The 17553-nt window shown below is 39.2% G+C and overlaps 1 protein-coding gene across 3 annotated transcripts in view; it reads right to left on the reverse strand.

Moving 5' to 3' along the window:
- The window catches only part of LOC149254272 (uncharacterized), a 55867-nt gene extending 47957 nt beyond the window's left edge, over positions 1–7910 (reverse strand). For 2 of the 3 annotated variants that reach the window (XM_089460107.1, XM_089460108.1), the window contains exon 1: positions 4728–7910. In XM_089460107.1, coding sequence (XP_089316233.1) covers positions 4728–7687 — 2960 coding nt within the window. In that variant the 5' untranslated portion in view covers positions 7688–7910. The remainder of the gene's footprint in view (positions 1–4727) is intronic. The other variant, XM_089460109.1, reaches the window with a different exon arrangement.
- Between the last annotated feature and the right edge of the window lie 9643 nt (positions 7911–17553).

Here is a 17553-nt window from a genome sequence, read left to right on the forward strand (position 1 = left end):
GCTTTGGGAACTTTGATGCACATGGAGCCATTCACCCATGATGCATACAAAGAGGCATATTCAAAGGATGAGGACTTCAAGGAGTTGTTACAGCAGTTGTAGGTCAGAGTCATGTGCGTGATGACAATAGCACCATTGACTACCATCTCCAGGATAGGTTACTCTGCAGGTTGGATAAGTTATGTGTTTTTAAAGGTAAGCGATTGCAACTAATTAGAGAGGCTCACACCTCCAAGGTTACATGGCACTTTGGTGTAGGGAAGTAGTAGCCAACTTGCAAAGGTATGTGTATTGGCCTAAGATGCAAGAACAAGTAGCTAGGTTCATAAGAGGATGCATATTTTGTTGTACCAACAAGCCTAGTAATAGGAAACAAGGTTTATATCACCCTTTACCTATACCCACTCGTCCTTGGGAAAGCATTTCCATGGACTTTGTGGGAGGTTTACCAACAACCAAGAAGGGACATGACTACCTATTCGTGATAGTTGACAAGTTCAGCAAGATGTGTGTTCTAATGCCCTGTAAAAAGACCAATATAACAAGAAGTAGCAAACTTGTTCTTTCGACAGGTTTGGGTGCACTTTGGGATACCAAGGAGCATCATTTCAGACAGGGACATGAGATTTCTCACTGCGTTTTGGACTACTTTGTGGGAGAAGATGGACACGAAGTTGAAGAGGTCTACAGCATTGCATCCTCAAACAAATGGGAAGACAAAAGTAGTCAACAGGACTTTCATGCAACTTTTGAGGGGTTATAATCAGAAGCATCCAAAAACCTGGGATGAAAATTTGGTATATACTATATATGCAACACTCTTAGAATAAAGCAATCGACACTTCTACTAATAAGTCCCCATTTGAAACTTGTTTTAGATATTTGTCGCCTTCACCTTTGGATATTACATATGAGCAGCAAGGAGTGAGGGAGGATCTTACAAGGGATGCCTTGAGGGCTGAAAAAATTGTTGAGAAGATTAGGTAGATCCATATACAAGTACAGGGGACACTTTAGAAGTCACAGGAAAAATACAAGGCTAGGCATGATCAACACCGAACAAAGAAGTCGTTCAAGGTGGTAGACAGTGTATGGTTATAGTTGAACAAGGAGAGGCTACAAGATCATGGTAAGAAAATAAAGGTTTTGTGATATGGTCCCTTTGAGATACTGGAAAAGGTGGGAGATAATGCCTATAGACTCAGTCTACCACTCAGTTGTGAATGTGGAGAATTTGAAGCTCTGTGAGCCTTCCATGCAAGATCAGGAAGAGCAACAAGTCCTACCTTTTATGGAAGATTTGGCACCAGATGCACAAGCAAAGTTGATAGAAGATACAATTTTGCAAATGAGGTCAAGAACTACAAGACAAGGGCAGCATGACCTTTGGCAGATTGGGTTGAAAGGACAACTTCCAAACAAAGCTAAATGGTACACCCAAGAGAAGTTGGAGGAAAATTTTCCTCACCTCATTTAGTAAAAGCTTTTAGGGACCAAAAGCCTCCCAAAATGGGAGGTGTGATCCAGATTGGATCATTATATTGTTTGTTATCCATCGTGATAATTTTAGAGTGGAAAAAGTGGAGGAATCAGCTCACATGACCATTTTTACCAGCGAGACCCAATTTGGCAAATCAGGGTCTAAAACCTTCCAAGAGCATTTTGAAGCATCAAACGACATCTTTTGGGAGTAAAGCTTTATCGCTATAGCACTGCACTTTTTATTCATATTCCACACAAAGAGACCTTTCCAACGACACAAGAATCGCCTCAATCGAAGTCTGTATGCAAAATTTATGCCACTCAGAAGTTGATTTTCCTGTTTTCACTCCAGAGGATGTCAAGTTAGCCCCCATTATTCATGAAAAACGGGCTAGCCACTTAATTATGATGAAGAAGACTCTAGAAGAGTCCATATTGTAACTTTGGTTAACAATTGAGGTAGTCAAAGCTAACCACTAGTAGGCTATTGGGTTGTTTTATAACCGAGCCACTAGGAGGAAAAGGGGTGTCATTCTTTCAAGTTCATTTGTTCCATGAATGAGAAAAAATAGCTGAAGCCTGATAGGGATATGAGATAAGAACACACAAAGAGGATTTGTCCGCTGTAATAGCCCACAGGCCACGGACCATACTTCTTTGTACTTGCAGCTATTTTCTATTCAAAGAAAAAGCAGAGCAGTCTCACCTTCCAACTGGGTTTTCTCTTGAAAGGGTTTCCCCAGTCATATCTTGTGTTCATTGTTCTCTATTTTCTGCATAATTTTAATTAGCATGCATACGCAATTAACATTAATCTACAAATCCAGGAATCTAAAGAGAAATAAAACCCTAATAGTGTAGATTTCGGATTTTTAAATATAATTCTATCAGATATATCATGACAAATTGTCCAACGGAATATCCACGGCAGTTTACAGATCACAAAGATAGGGGAGGGGTTTACAATTAGGTTAAGAATTTTAGGTTTTAGTTTCTTTAATTTATTTCCCATTTTTTAAGAGATTTTCATGGGCATAAGCATGGTTGAACTGAAGTGGCTAGTTCCTTGTGGAACTGGCAGGTTCAAACCAAAATCGGTTGGTTTTGTAAAGAAATAGCCAGTTCAGTCATGGAACAACTGATCATTCCCAATTTAGGACGCCAATTCCACCTAGGAAAGCCCACAATCAATCTGATTGTCTAGTTTGGTATGTTCCAGTGCAGTTCCAATAACAATGCTTCTATTGTCTCTTTGAAGGATTTATATTCAAAACCCCACCATTGGATGATGTTGTTTCTAGAACATACCTGAAGTAAGAAAATCAAGTCTGTAAATGTTTTCTCATAGCTCCATACTTTGATCCTAGATCATGAAAGTCACGGATCCATCATGTTGCATGACTTTGATGTCCTATTCTGTTAATTTTAGGCAACAATGGTATGTTCTATGCTTTAGAGCAATTTTACTTCAATTTCTTTATGAGCCCAATATCAATTTCAGTTTAGCAATCACATAAACATGTAAGTAAAATGCTGATGGAACATAAACATAAGTAGTAAAAGAGAAGCCAAGACAAGAGGACACAAGATGTGGCACCAGCCAAAGACAAACCCCAATGTGGGGAAACCCTTGATCAAATCTTATTTTAGTCTTCAATAGTTCAGCACAGAGAGATAGTACAATTTACAAATTCTGATAATTCATAACAGCAGCAAAAGAGCCCTAACCAGAAAAGTCAACACTAGTCAAGAGGGCAGATTTGACCATCAAAAAGTCAGTCAACTTTGGCTTCCAAACAACAAGATGAAACAGCCCTCAAAACAGTCGAACTCTGCCCAGTCAAAGTCAGGTCAAACAGTCAACCTGCAGTCAGCTCTAACCACAGTCAACATTGGTCAAACAGTACGGATTGTCTCAATTTCTGTGCCCAGAAATGCGGCCTGCCCAAACAGAATTTCCCCCAACAAAAATGCAGTCAAACAAGTCAACACTAGCTGGTCAACGCTGGTCAATGTCCAAAACAGAAAATTGTTGTCCTTTCCTTTCGCACGTGTGGAGAGAGAAGCTGCCAAAAAATCCTTACCCAGTCAGATGACGAGAGAGATGTGTGTAGATGAGTGATGTCCAAATGAGGATGAGGCATCATGTATTTATAGACAAGTGTTGAGGATGAATAGACGTGACTGTTGGGCTTCTGCGCCTACATGAATTTGCTGGCCAACCTTGACAATTTGTCCATAATCAAAATAAATTCATAACTTCATTTGTACACGTCAGAATCGGATGATCATTAGATCAATCCTACACCTCTTAGAGAGAGGAATCCAAGAAAAATATCAGCTGTCATAATAAGATGACCCATGTGGAGTTTGGCCCTAGTTGCCAATTTTAACATATTCTTTGTCGATCATCTCTTCTAGTTCTTCACTCCCATTTTGACTATTTCACTTATATTATCAAAAGTTTCTTGTATCTTATTCATATAACCCATCTAACATAAAAATTTGTTGTGTTTACTATTTCATTTGTTTCATTTCCTCCATAATTGATTCTAGCAGATGTCCTAACCCATTTGGTCCATAATACTAGGGTTTTTGAGGTTCAAATTGATGGATCTGTAAGTAACGTGATACTGAGTTTTTGTGATTAACAATGCTGTAACTTCAACACAATAGACAATGTGTGACCAGAAAACCTGAGACTCGCCTTCGCAAGTCTGCTTTTTTTGTAAAAAAAAATTGTATCATAAAAAAAAAATGAAAATGGAAAGCTATTTTCAATTGAAAAGAAAAAAAAGCAAGAGAATTTCCACAAGATCACTTAGACTGCTATATTGGAGATTACGGCAATTTCGAATTAGAAAGATTGTTAAGGTAAACATGAAAAAGGTACATAATCTCTGTTTTCATTTCTTCTCGATATGCATCAAATTATAAAGACCACAGATGTAAATTGCTTACAGGTGAAAGCTTCTACCTCTTGTAACTCTATGTATTTATGAAGAGTTGTCGCTTCTACACATAACATTATATCAGACCTTCCGTAATTTTTTTTCCCATTGGCATTAGAAGTACAGAGTCCACTCCATTATCAAAATTTTATATTGTATATATTAGTTTACTAATAGAAAGTGGTGTTAAAGCCTTTGGAAGGTTAGAGAAAACATTGCTGAACTTTGCACGTGGTTTCGAGTCTTGATGCACTAAAAAATAGAAAAGCCTTTCACAAACATTATTACACTTACCATATACGGTGATCCCCTGCAGTTGTCCATTCCTCCATACAAATAGAGCAATGTAAAGCCTCAGTATCACTTGTAAGAAGTAGATTACTTCTAGCACCTGTGCTCTTATCTCCATTCATATGAGAAGTTACCCCCTGGTTATTGCTTTGTTGATAGGATTCCTCTGTGGACTGTTGAACATCTGGGCTACTAACCAACATAAATTGGTCAGGTTTTAACTTATGTTTCACTTTCCATTGTTGCCTCAACTCTCTAATCAGCTTTTGTGCTCCAACCACAAGATCTTCTCCTTGTTTCAATCCAAGAATATCTGTCAAAGTGGAACAAATTTGAGCTGTTTCTTTCTCTCTATTGACCAATATTTGAAACTCCCTCTCTTTCTGCTCAAGGTTTCCTAACTTTTCTTGCAGGGCTTCCACAGTTTCCTGCAAAGAACAAATAATGTTCTCTTTCTGTTTCACTGCCCAGGTCTTCTCCAATTTCACCTGTTCCAAAGCCCTATTCCTTTCTACAAATGCCTTTGACAAATCAGCATTTTCATCCTCTGCCATTCTCTTTTGTTCGTTTAATTCTTTGAAGGCATTTACCACCTTTTGTAGATGTTCTTCCTTTTCTTGTAGCTTCTTTTCCAATTTGTCCTTCTCATTGACCGTGTTCTGCAAATCAATTTTCGCCTGAATCAGTTCCTTCATATTTTTCACATTGTCATCACTCTGTTTAATTAGTTGTGCAATATAATTCATGTTGTTCTCACTCTGTAAACCATCATTGTAACCCGAGGACACTCTTGATGAGTTTCTGTGATGCATTTCTAAAATTCCTAAGTTAGCATCAGGTGGAATTGAGTCTGAAAACGAGATGCTAGTTCTTGCGATGGGAAATTGTTGCCCAGTATTACTAATCTCAACGCATTGGGTATTCGACACATCTAACTGAGAATTTGAAGTTTCAGTTACAATACTTGGAAATATTTTCCAATTCTTTACAACTCCACGACGACGTGGTGGACAAGGGATTGCAAACAAAGGAGTAACAAGATCTTCTTCAAATTGAGGCCGTGCCCAAGTGTATCCCTTCTCCAAGCCAAAAGGGCAACTCTTTACAAATTCAGAAACACATTCCACTGATTCCAAACGTTCAAGATAAGGCAAGATACAGTTCTCCAATTGCCAAAAGGAAGCCTGCACATTATATTGGTATGGAATGGGGCAAATCACATTTCCATCTTGATTTCTAAGCATGGCCACATTTGAAGTGTCAACTAAAAGCGTATTTGCACAACCATAGTCTCCCAGATCTTCCCACACATTAGTCAAATCCTTATAGCATCCGTAAAATTCATAGCCTTCTCGGCTGAATCTCCTCATAGTACGGCTGATTCTCGTCATAATACAGTCCTCAATTGAATAAGAAAGAATCTGATCAGAACTAGTAGTGTCTTTCAAAATGTGCTTCAGGACCAAATCATGCACGTTTCTAGGCTTCTCTGACCACAAGACCACCTTGAATACAGACATACAAGACCACAGGAATCTGCTAGCCTGAGGGTGCACAAACACAATATAGGGGTCCACGGAGAAGCCACCATGAGCAAAGGGAACCTTACTTTTGTGAACAAAATGTGCCAAGACATATTCTACACTGATTACCAACAGCTTGTCGTATTTCCTCACTCTTCTTTCCTTTATCACCTTTCTCTGCTCCGACCTCGCCCGTCCAGAGAATCTCCTTAACAGGCTCTTCGGAATACCATGCATCCGACTCCGCACAACATGAGCTCCTGAACGAAAGTTGAGACCACTGTAATATTGCTCCAAAAGTTCTCCATCTGAAACCTCTAGGGCAGTAGCTTCAATCCATTCTTCACGGTCCGCAAGACATTGTTCAACAATTTCAGCACATTCCTCCGCTAACCCGGCCTTGATCTTCCGCAAAAATGAGCATGCAGTAACATAATCCAAACCATCTATTCGATCCACCTCTTCCTGCGTGTGTACTCCTTCACTACCTTCTCTTCCCCGCTCTTCCCTCAAATTCTCCAAAGCCAATGACAATTTCTGCCTTTTCTCCCCATGTTGATATCCTTCGCTTCCTTCAATTTTACCCTGCCCTTTCAAAATTCCCAATTCAAACCCATTTCCATTGACTTCATTCATTCTTTTCTCCTTCAACAACTCAATATTCTGCACCATATCGATTTCATTCATTCTTCTCTTCTTCAACAATTCCGCATCCTGACCCCCATTTTCTACAACCTGCTGCCAAAGATCAGGTGCCTGGTCTCTAACAAGCAACGCAATGACAACCCCATAGGGAACTCCATATTTGGTCCACATTGTGGGTGAAATGAGATCCTTCAGGCACATCTGTTTAGCAGTCTTCATCTTTTTACAAATATAGACAGACCAGTTAGTGATATTTCCTTTCATGCCTTCTTCAATAGCATCAAGAAATCCATGGTTGCAAAGAGAAACAGTAGGAATTCCCGAAAGATGCTCCATAACCAGAGATGCCACATACCTAGTAGTGTCATCCTTGATCGAATCCACAGGGAGTTCGTGCATGAACTTTGTCTCAACGCCGCACAACGCTGTCAATTTCCTCGCATACCTTTCTTTCCATGCCTTCTCTCCAATTTCCTTGATGATGGTGCTCTTGTTTAAGAACCAGTAACCCATCCCGCGTCCTTTGTTAGGCAAGCCCGTTGCCCTGCAAATATCTTGCTGCTTCACTGATATCTTGTAACCGAACACTGTAGAACACCTGACTAGGAAATTCTCCCAAAATTCATCGACAAGGTACCCAACTCGACCCAGGACTGGCCTGATTGATTCGGCTTTTTCAATGTAAGCCTTCAACCCAGACTTCTCCAGCGCTTGAAGCTTGGCTGGATTATCAGTTTCCAGCCATCTTGTGGGTTGTTGAGTCATTACGCATGGCCGGAACTCCCCCATCACCATGTACTACCATGCATCTGCTCCTCAGAACTTGGACAAGTAAGACAAGTAAGATTCAAATGAAACGGGGCATCTGGGAATCTCTCATCATTGGATAAGAATAACTCAATGATGGGGTTCCAGGGAATCATAAATCTGTGCGCATGATTGTATAGGGTTTACGAATTTGAATTTTCCAGTGTAATTGGAGTATCACCTTTATCTCCATGGATCGGCAACGTGTATTTTGCTTTAAGGTTATCAGAAGTTTGAGTTTTAAGGGGATCGAAGTTTCCTCCATTTCTGTTGGAATTAGTTTCAATACATTATCTTAATGGATTTGATATGTTACAATTTTTAATAAATTCAGAGACTCTAAAGATTTTAAAAATATGGATTCAAGTTAATTTTGAAATCGAATTTAAAAAAACAAAAAAAATATATATATATATATATATAATTATAAGTATTTTAAAAAAATATTTTTAAATATTAAAATAATAAATATAGAGGGTGAAAGAAGAAGAAATTATTTTAATTTTTACGAGGCTAAAATTTGCTTATGGGACAGATTACTTCTTCATCTGTTTGATGTATTAAGCTCTTTTTCTGTGAAGCTTCACACTAAATGCTCTTCGTTTCTCAACAAACCCCTCCCTAAATAGATTATCCCAAGAGCTAGGTGCTAGCATATCTGTGTAACTTTCCCTATTGTCTTTGATTTGCTTACGGGACAGATTACTTCTTCATTTGTTTGTTGTATTTGGCCCTTTTTCTGTGAAGCTTCACAATAAATGCTCGCTAAATAGATTATCCCAAGAGCTCGTTGCTAGCATATCCTATTGTCTTTGAAGACCTCTCATTCCAAAGTGAAATGTTTTTCTGTTTTCACTTTTCGGAAGAACAAAAAATGCATACTCTTTCCTCCTACACTTATTTTGGCCTTTTCCAACTCCCTATTTCACAATGGAGTTTATGAGAATTAGTCCTTAACTGAGCAATAAGAATTTTGGCTTTCCAAGATACACTGGTCTCTATGCATATTTTTGGTTGATGACTATGAGTGAGATTAAACAATTCAATATAATACCTTATCTACTAAAAATATGATTTCATTATAATTATTATTCTTTTAATATAATATATTGAATTATTTATTATTATTATTATATTTTTAATTTTATATAATATATTATATTGAATTAAGGCTTATGCTATATTGAATTATTAATAATTTTTTATTAAATTTTTTACTTTATATAATATATTATATTGAATTAAGACTTATACTATATTGAATTATTAATCATTCAAATTAAATTTTTAATTTTATATAATATATTATAAAGATAGGATTATTTATCAAAAAAAATTAGTTTTATAGGTAATTTTTATATAATATATAAAAGAATAAATATCATGTAATTTTTATATAATAAGTAAAAGAATAATTATACAAGAATAGGAGAGGATAGATAATAATATAGGAGAAATAAGTCCAAGGCGGCACCTCAATTGGTGATGGAAGTGATGTGAAATCAGGCAAACCAAGAGATCCAAGGTTCATGACCTAGTCTAGTCTATGAAGAGGAGGACAGATCGTAGAACCCCGGGCTAGAATCGACCCTATGTCACGCAATTACAAGACTAACTCAGTGGGTGATTCCTTTGGGCTACAAAAAAAATATAGGAGAAATAAGAATAAAAACTTTAAGTGCATAGCTCCTCCTTCAATCATAGTGATTACATCGTTATAAACATCAACTTTCTCTCAAAGCTCTCTCTTCTAGGGCATACCATCGTGAAATATCAATTTCATCCTTTCAAAAATAATTGAAGTGAAGAATAAAATGTCCCAAGTCAAATTTTCCAAAATTAGGACTTTACACTTATTAGAACATAACCTTGAGAACAAAGACTCATAGAGTAGCTATTATTTATCTATCTTAGGAAACTCAATATCCCTAAGTTACTAAAGAAAGTAGAAGTATTTCTTACTATAACGAGACACCTACATATAGGAAACTTCATGTAACAAGGCTAAGGTGCATAAGTTTAAGAAGGGTTACTCCCCAAAATTCAACCCTTAAATGAAGGGACAAGTGAAGATTAAAATAGTATGATGGGCTATACCTTATTAGAAAAAAAGACACCTTAAAAATAATAGTAAATGCACTTAATTTGGGCATGCACCTTTCTAGGTAAGAATAGTAATTTTGGGTTCAACACATGAAAGAAATTTCCATAAACACTCCTCCTATCAAATAAAGAAAAAAATTCAAAATATTAATTAGCTCTAAAAAGGTGTTTAGGGTTTTTGACTTAAGATATAAACAAATGAGACACAATGAAGTGGTATAGGAACTAATCAAGGAGGGTGCACCATCTAAGGTCATATGAGAAACTCTCACGGCTTATAACATCCTTAAATAAATAGTACACTCAATGTGGGCCTATCAAGTACCTTCTCAATGCAATCAATCCCTAAAACTTTAAAGTGCTAAGAATGACTTGAAATCTGATAATATACTATATGCCATATCAAGTGTCCAAAAGTCTAATCAACTATTAGAAACGACACTACCATGGTATCAACAAATATTAAACCATAAGCAAATCTCCCAATTGGGTCCTCAAATAAATAATTATCCTATCAATGAAACCATTCTCAAAATTTGCTTAAGATAATAACTTCCCATACTTTCCTCAAATTCAAAATCCTTGCACATCTCACCAAATGGGCATTCAAAACCATGATTAAATCCTGAAAATTGTAAGTATGCAAAAAACAACCTATCTATACCTTTCGTGGTCTTCAACCTCTCATACTTGTTTTGAATAATACAATTGACTTACAAGTATGGGGCACTTGCTTCACTAAAGCTTTGTCAGTTAAATGTACCTATGTGTGTGTGTGTGTGACTTGCTCAAGAATTAATCCCACCAACAACCTTGGAATAACAAAAAGATGCAACCATGTGGAAAGTCTAAAAAGGCATTCACAAATTGTCGATGTTACATCAATGGAAAGTTCAATTAATCCATGTCATACTATGCCCACACACACACCAAAAGAAAAAAATATAGGCACTCGACCAAAACTAGCATCCAATACAAAAAATTGTAAGACACATGAAAAAACCAACCTAACCATACCCTTTGATGATCTTCAACATATATATATATATATATATATATATATATTGTTGCCTTGCCTAGGAATGTTGATGGGCCTAAAAAATGTAGCAAGAATGTTATCTTCCTTTGGCTCTTCTACTTTAATTATCAACTCAAGGTCATACAAACTTCAAGGCATTATGCACTGTATATGCGAGATGCTTTCTCTCTTTTGTTGAAAAATGTGTAACTAGCTTCAATCTTCATAAGTATGAAATATATTCTTGTAAATTATAAAATGAAAAGAAATTATTATTGGAGCATGGGTTTCATGCTCAAGTTTTTTTATTTTATAGGTCAAGCACCCATTGAGTGCTTCTAGGGTTTGTCCTAGGTTTAAGAGTCATTGTCATATATTGAAGACCCCATGGGCACATTGTATCTTGTAAAGAAAAATTTGTTTTTGTCTTTAAAGTGTCGAAATGCCCTCCAAGATCAAGTCGGCCTACATGAAGAGCCACATCTACCCTTGAAGAAGCCTATATATAGAGAATAACTCGTCCTCCATTAGACACACTCACTCACATCTCTTTCTATGTGAAGAAGAGGACAAGAAGAGGTCAAAGAAGAAGGACGAAGAAGAAATCGAAGGAAGTCAAAGTGCTTGGGCTAGTTCTCTCTCTCTCTCATGTGTAAATCAAAGTTAGGGTTTCTGCATTGAGGCTATCTTTGGTTTGATCTTGGAGGAAAGAGAGAAAGGAAGTCAAGCGAAGGTCACTTAGGGTATCTCACTAGCCCTAAGTCTCAAGGAAAGGAAAGTGAAGGGGAAAGGAGGCCATATGAAGAAGATTAAAGTCTTCTTAAGGAGCAGCAATAGTTGTCGGGAGACAAAATTTCGGATCTGAAGTAGGAGGTCGAAGATCTTGTAGTAGGAGGTCGAGTTGGTCTTGATATTGGAGGGTATTTGTCTGAGTCACTAGGTCATGGTATTCCTCAATTGAAGGATCTATAAGAAGAGAAGAGATTTAAGGGTTTTCCCCTCAAGAGGAGGGTTTTTGGCCTTGGCTTGCAACATATATTGTGTGTCACTGTTCTTATTGTTTTTAGTGGTTGTTTGATGTATCTCACACTATAATAATAAGGAACAAGGCTAATAAGGTAAATGGTAAAACAAACAATTATTAAGGTAAAGAGAATTAACATATTCACTACCCTATTGAATTCTCAACATGGTATCATAGCTAAGGTTATCAAAGGGCATCATGAAGATCTCCTCTACAGTGAAGAAGTTCATCAAGAAGATCGCAAGCCATCTCAAGAAAGGTATCAAGGAAGTGAAGTTTCGTATCTTCTTCAAAGAAGGTATCGATCAAATAAAAAGATGAAGGTCTCTTCTCAGCTCTCTCTGGCACATTCTAAGATGAAGACATTTGGGTAATTGATAGTGGTGCATCAAGGCACATGACTGGCCATTCGAATCGATTGAAGACCTTTGTTATGCTCTTAATCCTGCAAGACGATACCAAAATACCAAATATGCGAGAAAATATACCCAAAACATAGAACAAGAGCAATAACAGCAAGTATTTTATTATTCAGAAAGCAAAGTTCACTTGCCTCTTCGAGGGGGCAACCTCCAATAGAGCTAAGCTCAATTACAAAATAAGACACGATGCTCCTTGCAAGGAGTCTCTATCCTTTATATAGGATTCATACATGCAATACCATGGGGCAATACCATGGTTCTTATTAATACCATCTCTCTAATACCATGGCCCATTTGCAACAAATGTTGGTCCCGTCATTAAATGCGGGTTAACCACTTACAATTACTAATATGGGCTTTATTGACTCTTTACTTAACTATAACTATGACTTGATCCTATTACATAAATAAGGGGGTAAGGGTGGGACCCTAACATGCCCTCTCCCATAAGAATAGCCTTGTCCTCAAGGCTAAAGTTGTGGAAACTGCTGAAGAATAGTGGCTGGTTCCCAGGTTTCATCTTCCGGAGAGGTGTCTTTCCACTTGACGAGGACTTCCTTGATCATGCGGCCACGCAGGTGCCATTCTCTTTTATCCAGGACCTGTTCAGGTTGGAGCCAGATTGACCCTTCTTCATCCAGTTCAGGTAGACTGGTTTGAATTCTGCAATTGTTCCCAATCACTTTCTTGGGGCATGAGACATGGAAAACAGGATGGGTTTTTGTAGTGGGTGGCAAAGCTAGCTTGTAGGCCACTTCTCCAATGCGCTGAAGTACTTGATATGGTCCATAGAAATTTGGAGATAGTTTCTGACAACCCTTGTCTTTGAGTGATGTTTGCTTATATGGTTGCAGCGTCAAAAAGACCTGATCCCCTTCTTGAAATTGGCGTTCTGAGCAATGTTGATCTACCTGTTGCTTCATGCGGTTTTGAGCTTGATGAAGATTCTCTCTAAGATGGGCGAGCATGGTTGTGTGGTTCTGTAGGAGTTGATCCACTACTTGTACCTTCGAGCACCCCTTGATATAAGAAGTAGGGGAAGGAGGGAGTTGACCATAAACTGCTTCATATGGAGTCATTTTGGTGGTGGCATGATAGTTGGTGTTATACCACCATTCATATAGAGGTAACCACTGTACCTAGAGATGTTGCTTTTCCGAAGTGAAACACCTAAGGTAGGTTTCCAGACATTTGTTGACTGCTTTAGTTTGACCATTAGTTTGTGGATGATAGGAAGTAGAAGAGTTCCTGCCAAAAATTACTGGTGAAGACCAGGTCACGATCAGACACAATGGAAGTGGGCATGCCATGCAATTTGAAGATCTAATCCATGAAATATTGAGTGACAAAAGTCAGTGTAAAAGAGTGGGGTAGGGCGCAAAAATGTGCATACTTAGAAAGTCTGTCCACAACCACCATGATGACTGACTTGTTTCCTGACTTTGGAAGACCTGTAATGAAATCCATAGAAACCTCTGTCCATATTGATGTCGGAATGGGCAATGGTTGTAATCTACTTGGTTCTTTAACTGTCTATCCTTTGTTGCGCTAACAGACGTCGCATTCAGCTACAAAAGTAAGAATGTCCTTTTTCATGCCTGTCCAAAAAAATGATTTGCGAGTGCAAGCACACGTCTTCTGAAAGCCTGAATGTCCTGCAGTGAGAGATGAGTGCAACTCCGCCAAAATGCAGCTTTTGAGGGTGGATGTTGGTGATATTACGACTCTGTCCTTGTAGCGAAGAATCTCATCTTGCCACGAGTAGCCCTTGGTGGAATTTGGATCCGCCTGTAATTGAGTAATGAGTTGGGAGAGCCTGGGATGTGAAAACCATTCCTTGCGAGCCTCTTCAATCCATTTTGGAATGGGAAAGGAAATTGCGAGCAGGGTACTTTCCTCCTCAAATTGGCGAGATAATGCATCTGCTACAATATTTTCGCGCCCTTTCTTGTAAATTATCTCATAATCATATCCCAACATTTTGGTGAGCCATTTATTTTGTTGTGGTGAGGATAGGCGTTGCTCCAAAAAATATTTAAGGCTTTGATGGTCTATGTGGATTTGGAAGCGTCGCCCCAATAAGTAAGGTCACCGGGTATCTACTGCATGCAAGATGGCCATCATCTCCTTCTCATAAGTAGATTGTCCCAGATTCTTTCCACTGAGTTGTTGGCTTGTGAAGGCCAAGGGTCGACCTTCCTACATTAAGACTACCCCAATACCCGTACCTGAAGCATCACATTCAATGACAAAAGATTTGGTGAAGTCGGGTAGTGCTAAGACCGGAGTGGAACACATGGCATTTTTGAGAGCTGTAAAGGCCTGTTGTGCTTCATCATTCTAGATGAATGAATTTTTCTTGAGGAGTTGAGTGAGGGGCCTCGCAATGTGACCATAATCGTGGACAAATTTGCAATAGTAGCCCGTGAGACCCAAAAAACCTCTCAGGCTCTTCAAGGTCTTAGGTTGAGGCCAATCCTGCATTGCCTGGATCTTTTTGGGGTCCACCCTGACATCATCACGCCCCACAATGTGGCCCAAATACTTAACTTCTTCCATGCCAAAAGAACACTTGGACATCTTAACAAACAATTTATGCTCACGGAGCAGTTGCAAGAGTAAATCTACATGCTGAAGATGTGCGGCCCAAGTGTGACTATAGATGAGGATGTCATCGAAGAAAACAAGGACAAATTTTCTGAGATATGGTTTGAGCAGGTGGTTCATAAGGCTCTGAAAATTGGATGGGGCATTATAAAGACCAAATGGCATGACCGAGAACTCATAATGGCCTTCATGAGTTCTGAAAGCAGTCTTTGGAATGTCGACTTCTTTCATGCGAATTTGGTGGTAGCCTGAGTGAAGATCAAGCTTAGTGAAGAATTGAGCCCCATTTAGTTCATCCAGCAAATCATCAACAACTGGGATGGGAAATTTATCTTTGACTGTCAACTTATTGAGGGCCCTGAAGTCTGGACACATACGCCATTCCCCATCTTTCTTGAGCACCATGACCACTGGTGATGAATAAGGACTAATGCTGGGACAAATGACGCCTGCTTCCAAAAGTTCCTTGATTATTTTTTCTATTTCATTCTTTTGGGCGAACGGATATCTATATGGGCACACATTTGGTGGTTGTGCCCCTGGGACCAAAGTGATGCTATGATCATGTTCCCTTCTCGAGGGTGGAAGTTCATGAGTCTTGTCAAAGACTGGCTGATGGGTATTTAAGATCTGTTGCATCGTAGGATGAATCGGAAGAGAATTGGGTTCGAAGGCCTGGATGGCATTAAATTGAGCTATAACTCCATGATGGCCCTTTTTTAACAATTTTTCCATCTGATGTGAGCTGATGATAGAGGGAGCTCCCGCCTAGAGTCTGCGGAGGGTATGTGTGTGGTTGTTCTGCTTAAAGTTCATATATAACTCCTAGAAATCCATTGTGATTGGGCCAAGTGTGCGAAGCCATTCAGCACCTAGGACAATGTCGCACCCTCCCATGTGTATGGCAAACATGTGGGTCTTTAACTGATAATCCCCCATTTGAAGTTTGACATTTTCACAGTGGCCTTCACATTTCATTGTGCCCCCATCAACAATTTGGACTTGGAAGTTAGAAACTTCTTGTACAAAACAATGCACTACTTCCACTACTCTTTGATGGATAAAATTATGTGTACTTCCACTATCAATCAAGACTACTACTGGGCGATGCTTAATAAAACCTCTGATTTTGAGAGTTTGAGGCGAAGAAATCCCTGCCAAAGCATGCAGCGAAATAACTGGTTCTTCAGGTACATTGTCCTTCTGGTTGTCCTCTTCTTCCTCCTCTGGTTCCTCAAGTGGTGGGGCTTCCTCCGATGAGCTGGGATCAGTAGCATCAATTTGAAAAAAATTGGGCTCCTTGCATTTATGCCCGGGGGAGTAATTCTCATCACAATAGTAACATAATCCTTGCTTTCTTCTTTTTGCCATCTCTGCAAGTGACACCTTTTGAACCTTGAGTGTTTGGGTAGTGCTCTGAGCCTGTGGGGGGCGACACTTGGCGGTGAAATTTGGGCAATTGGACTGGGCCGCTAACGCATGTTCTACTTCACGAGCTATCTTGCAAGCCTCCAGCCATGAGGGAGGGTGGTGTAGTCGGACGTGGGCTTGTATGGCCTCTTTAAGACCACTGATAAAACATTCCGTGTAGAACTGATCTTGTAGACCTAAAGTGCGGAAAGCTAAGGCTTCAAAAGCTGTAATATATTCATCCATTGTTCTAGTCTGACGGAGCTTAGTGAGACGACCCAAAAAAACAGAGTCATGGTCAAAGCGATCCATAAGAGCTTTTTTGAATGTGTCCCAAGTCAAGGGCCTTCCATAGCAATGTTGATGCCATTGCCACCATTGCCATCTTTCATTGTCCAAGTACATGATCCCCACACTAAGCTGAGTTTCATTATCCAGGGTGTAATTCAGATTGAAATATTACTCCATTTGTGCTATCCATGATGCTGGGTGAGAGCCATCAAATTTATGCATGTCCAGCTTGGGTGGTCGTGGACGGGATTGTTGGTGGGTGCTCCAGAGGTGAAGAGAGTGGCTAGACTCACCCTCACTATGTTCATTGCCAATATATGCATCCTCGCGGGCTTCCGCCTTGCCCGTAGAGAGTGCTGTAGTTAATTTCGTCAGCTGATCTTGGATTTCTTTCAAGGATGTTTCAAGTTTGTCCATCCTTTCATTCGCCATAGCTTGATTTCTAGTTTCTACCATGCACTGAGCCGATTTACTTGAAATTTGGGACTGCCCGAAATTTTTTGGCACTAACAATTGAATGGTACCACCTTGCCTAGCTTGTCATCCTGATTCTTATGGGCCAAGTCACCAATAAGCGCCCTAGGGGGTCTCAGACTTTTTTTTTAACTCCTAACGGAGTTTTGCTCCTTGCTTAGGAATACTGCAGTTGCCAAATCCCTGAAATGTCAATGCTGCCAAAAGTCCTGCGAAAATCACACCCAAGTATAGGAACCCACACAACTACTCAGATCTGGATGGTGGATCTGAACGGCGGAACTGATTTTTGCTGTGGATCTGATGGATCTAAGAGATCTGGATGGTTGATCTGATAGATCTGAACTGCGAAACTGATTGCTGCTGCGGCGGCAAAAACCCCACTTGCGAGATCTGATCTGGCAAAGATTATGTAGGATCCAGAGAGATCAGGGAACTATGGTATCTAGGAGTGTCAGGTGCTACAGATCGCAATATACATAAGGGTCTAACAATAGTACTTGGC

Source organism: Pinus tabuliformis, chromosome 7, assembly GCF_031772625.1.
Source record: "Pinus tabuliformis cultivar Carrire ecotype Pingquan chromosome 7, CPIR1, whole genome shotgun sequence".
NCBI classification, from domain to species: domain Eukaryota; kingdom Viridiplantae; phylum Streptophyta; class Pinopsida; order Pinales; family Pinaceae; genus Pinus; species Pinus tabuliformis.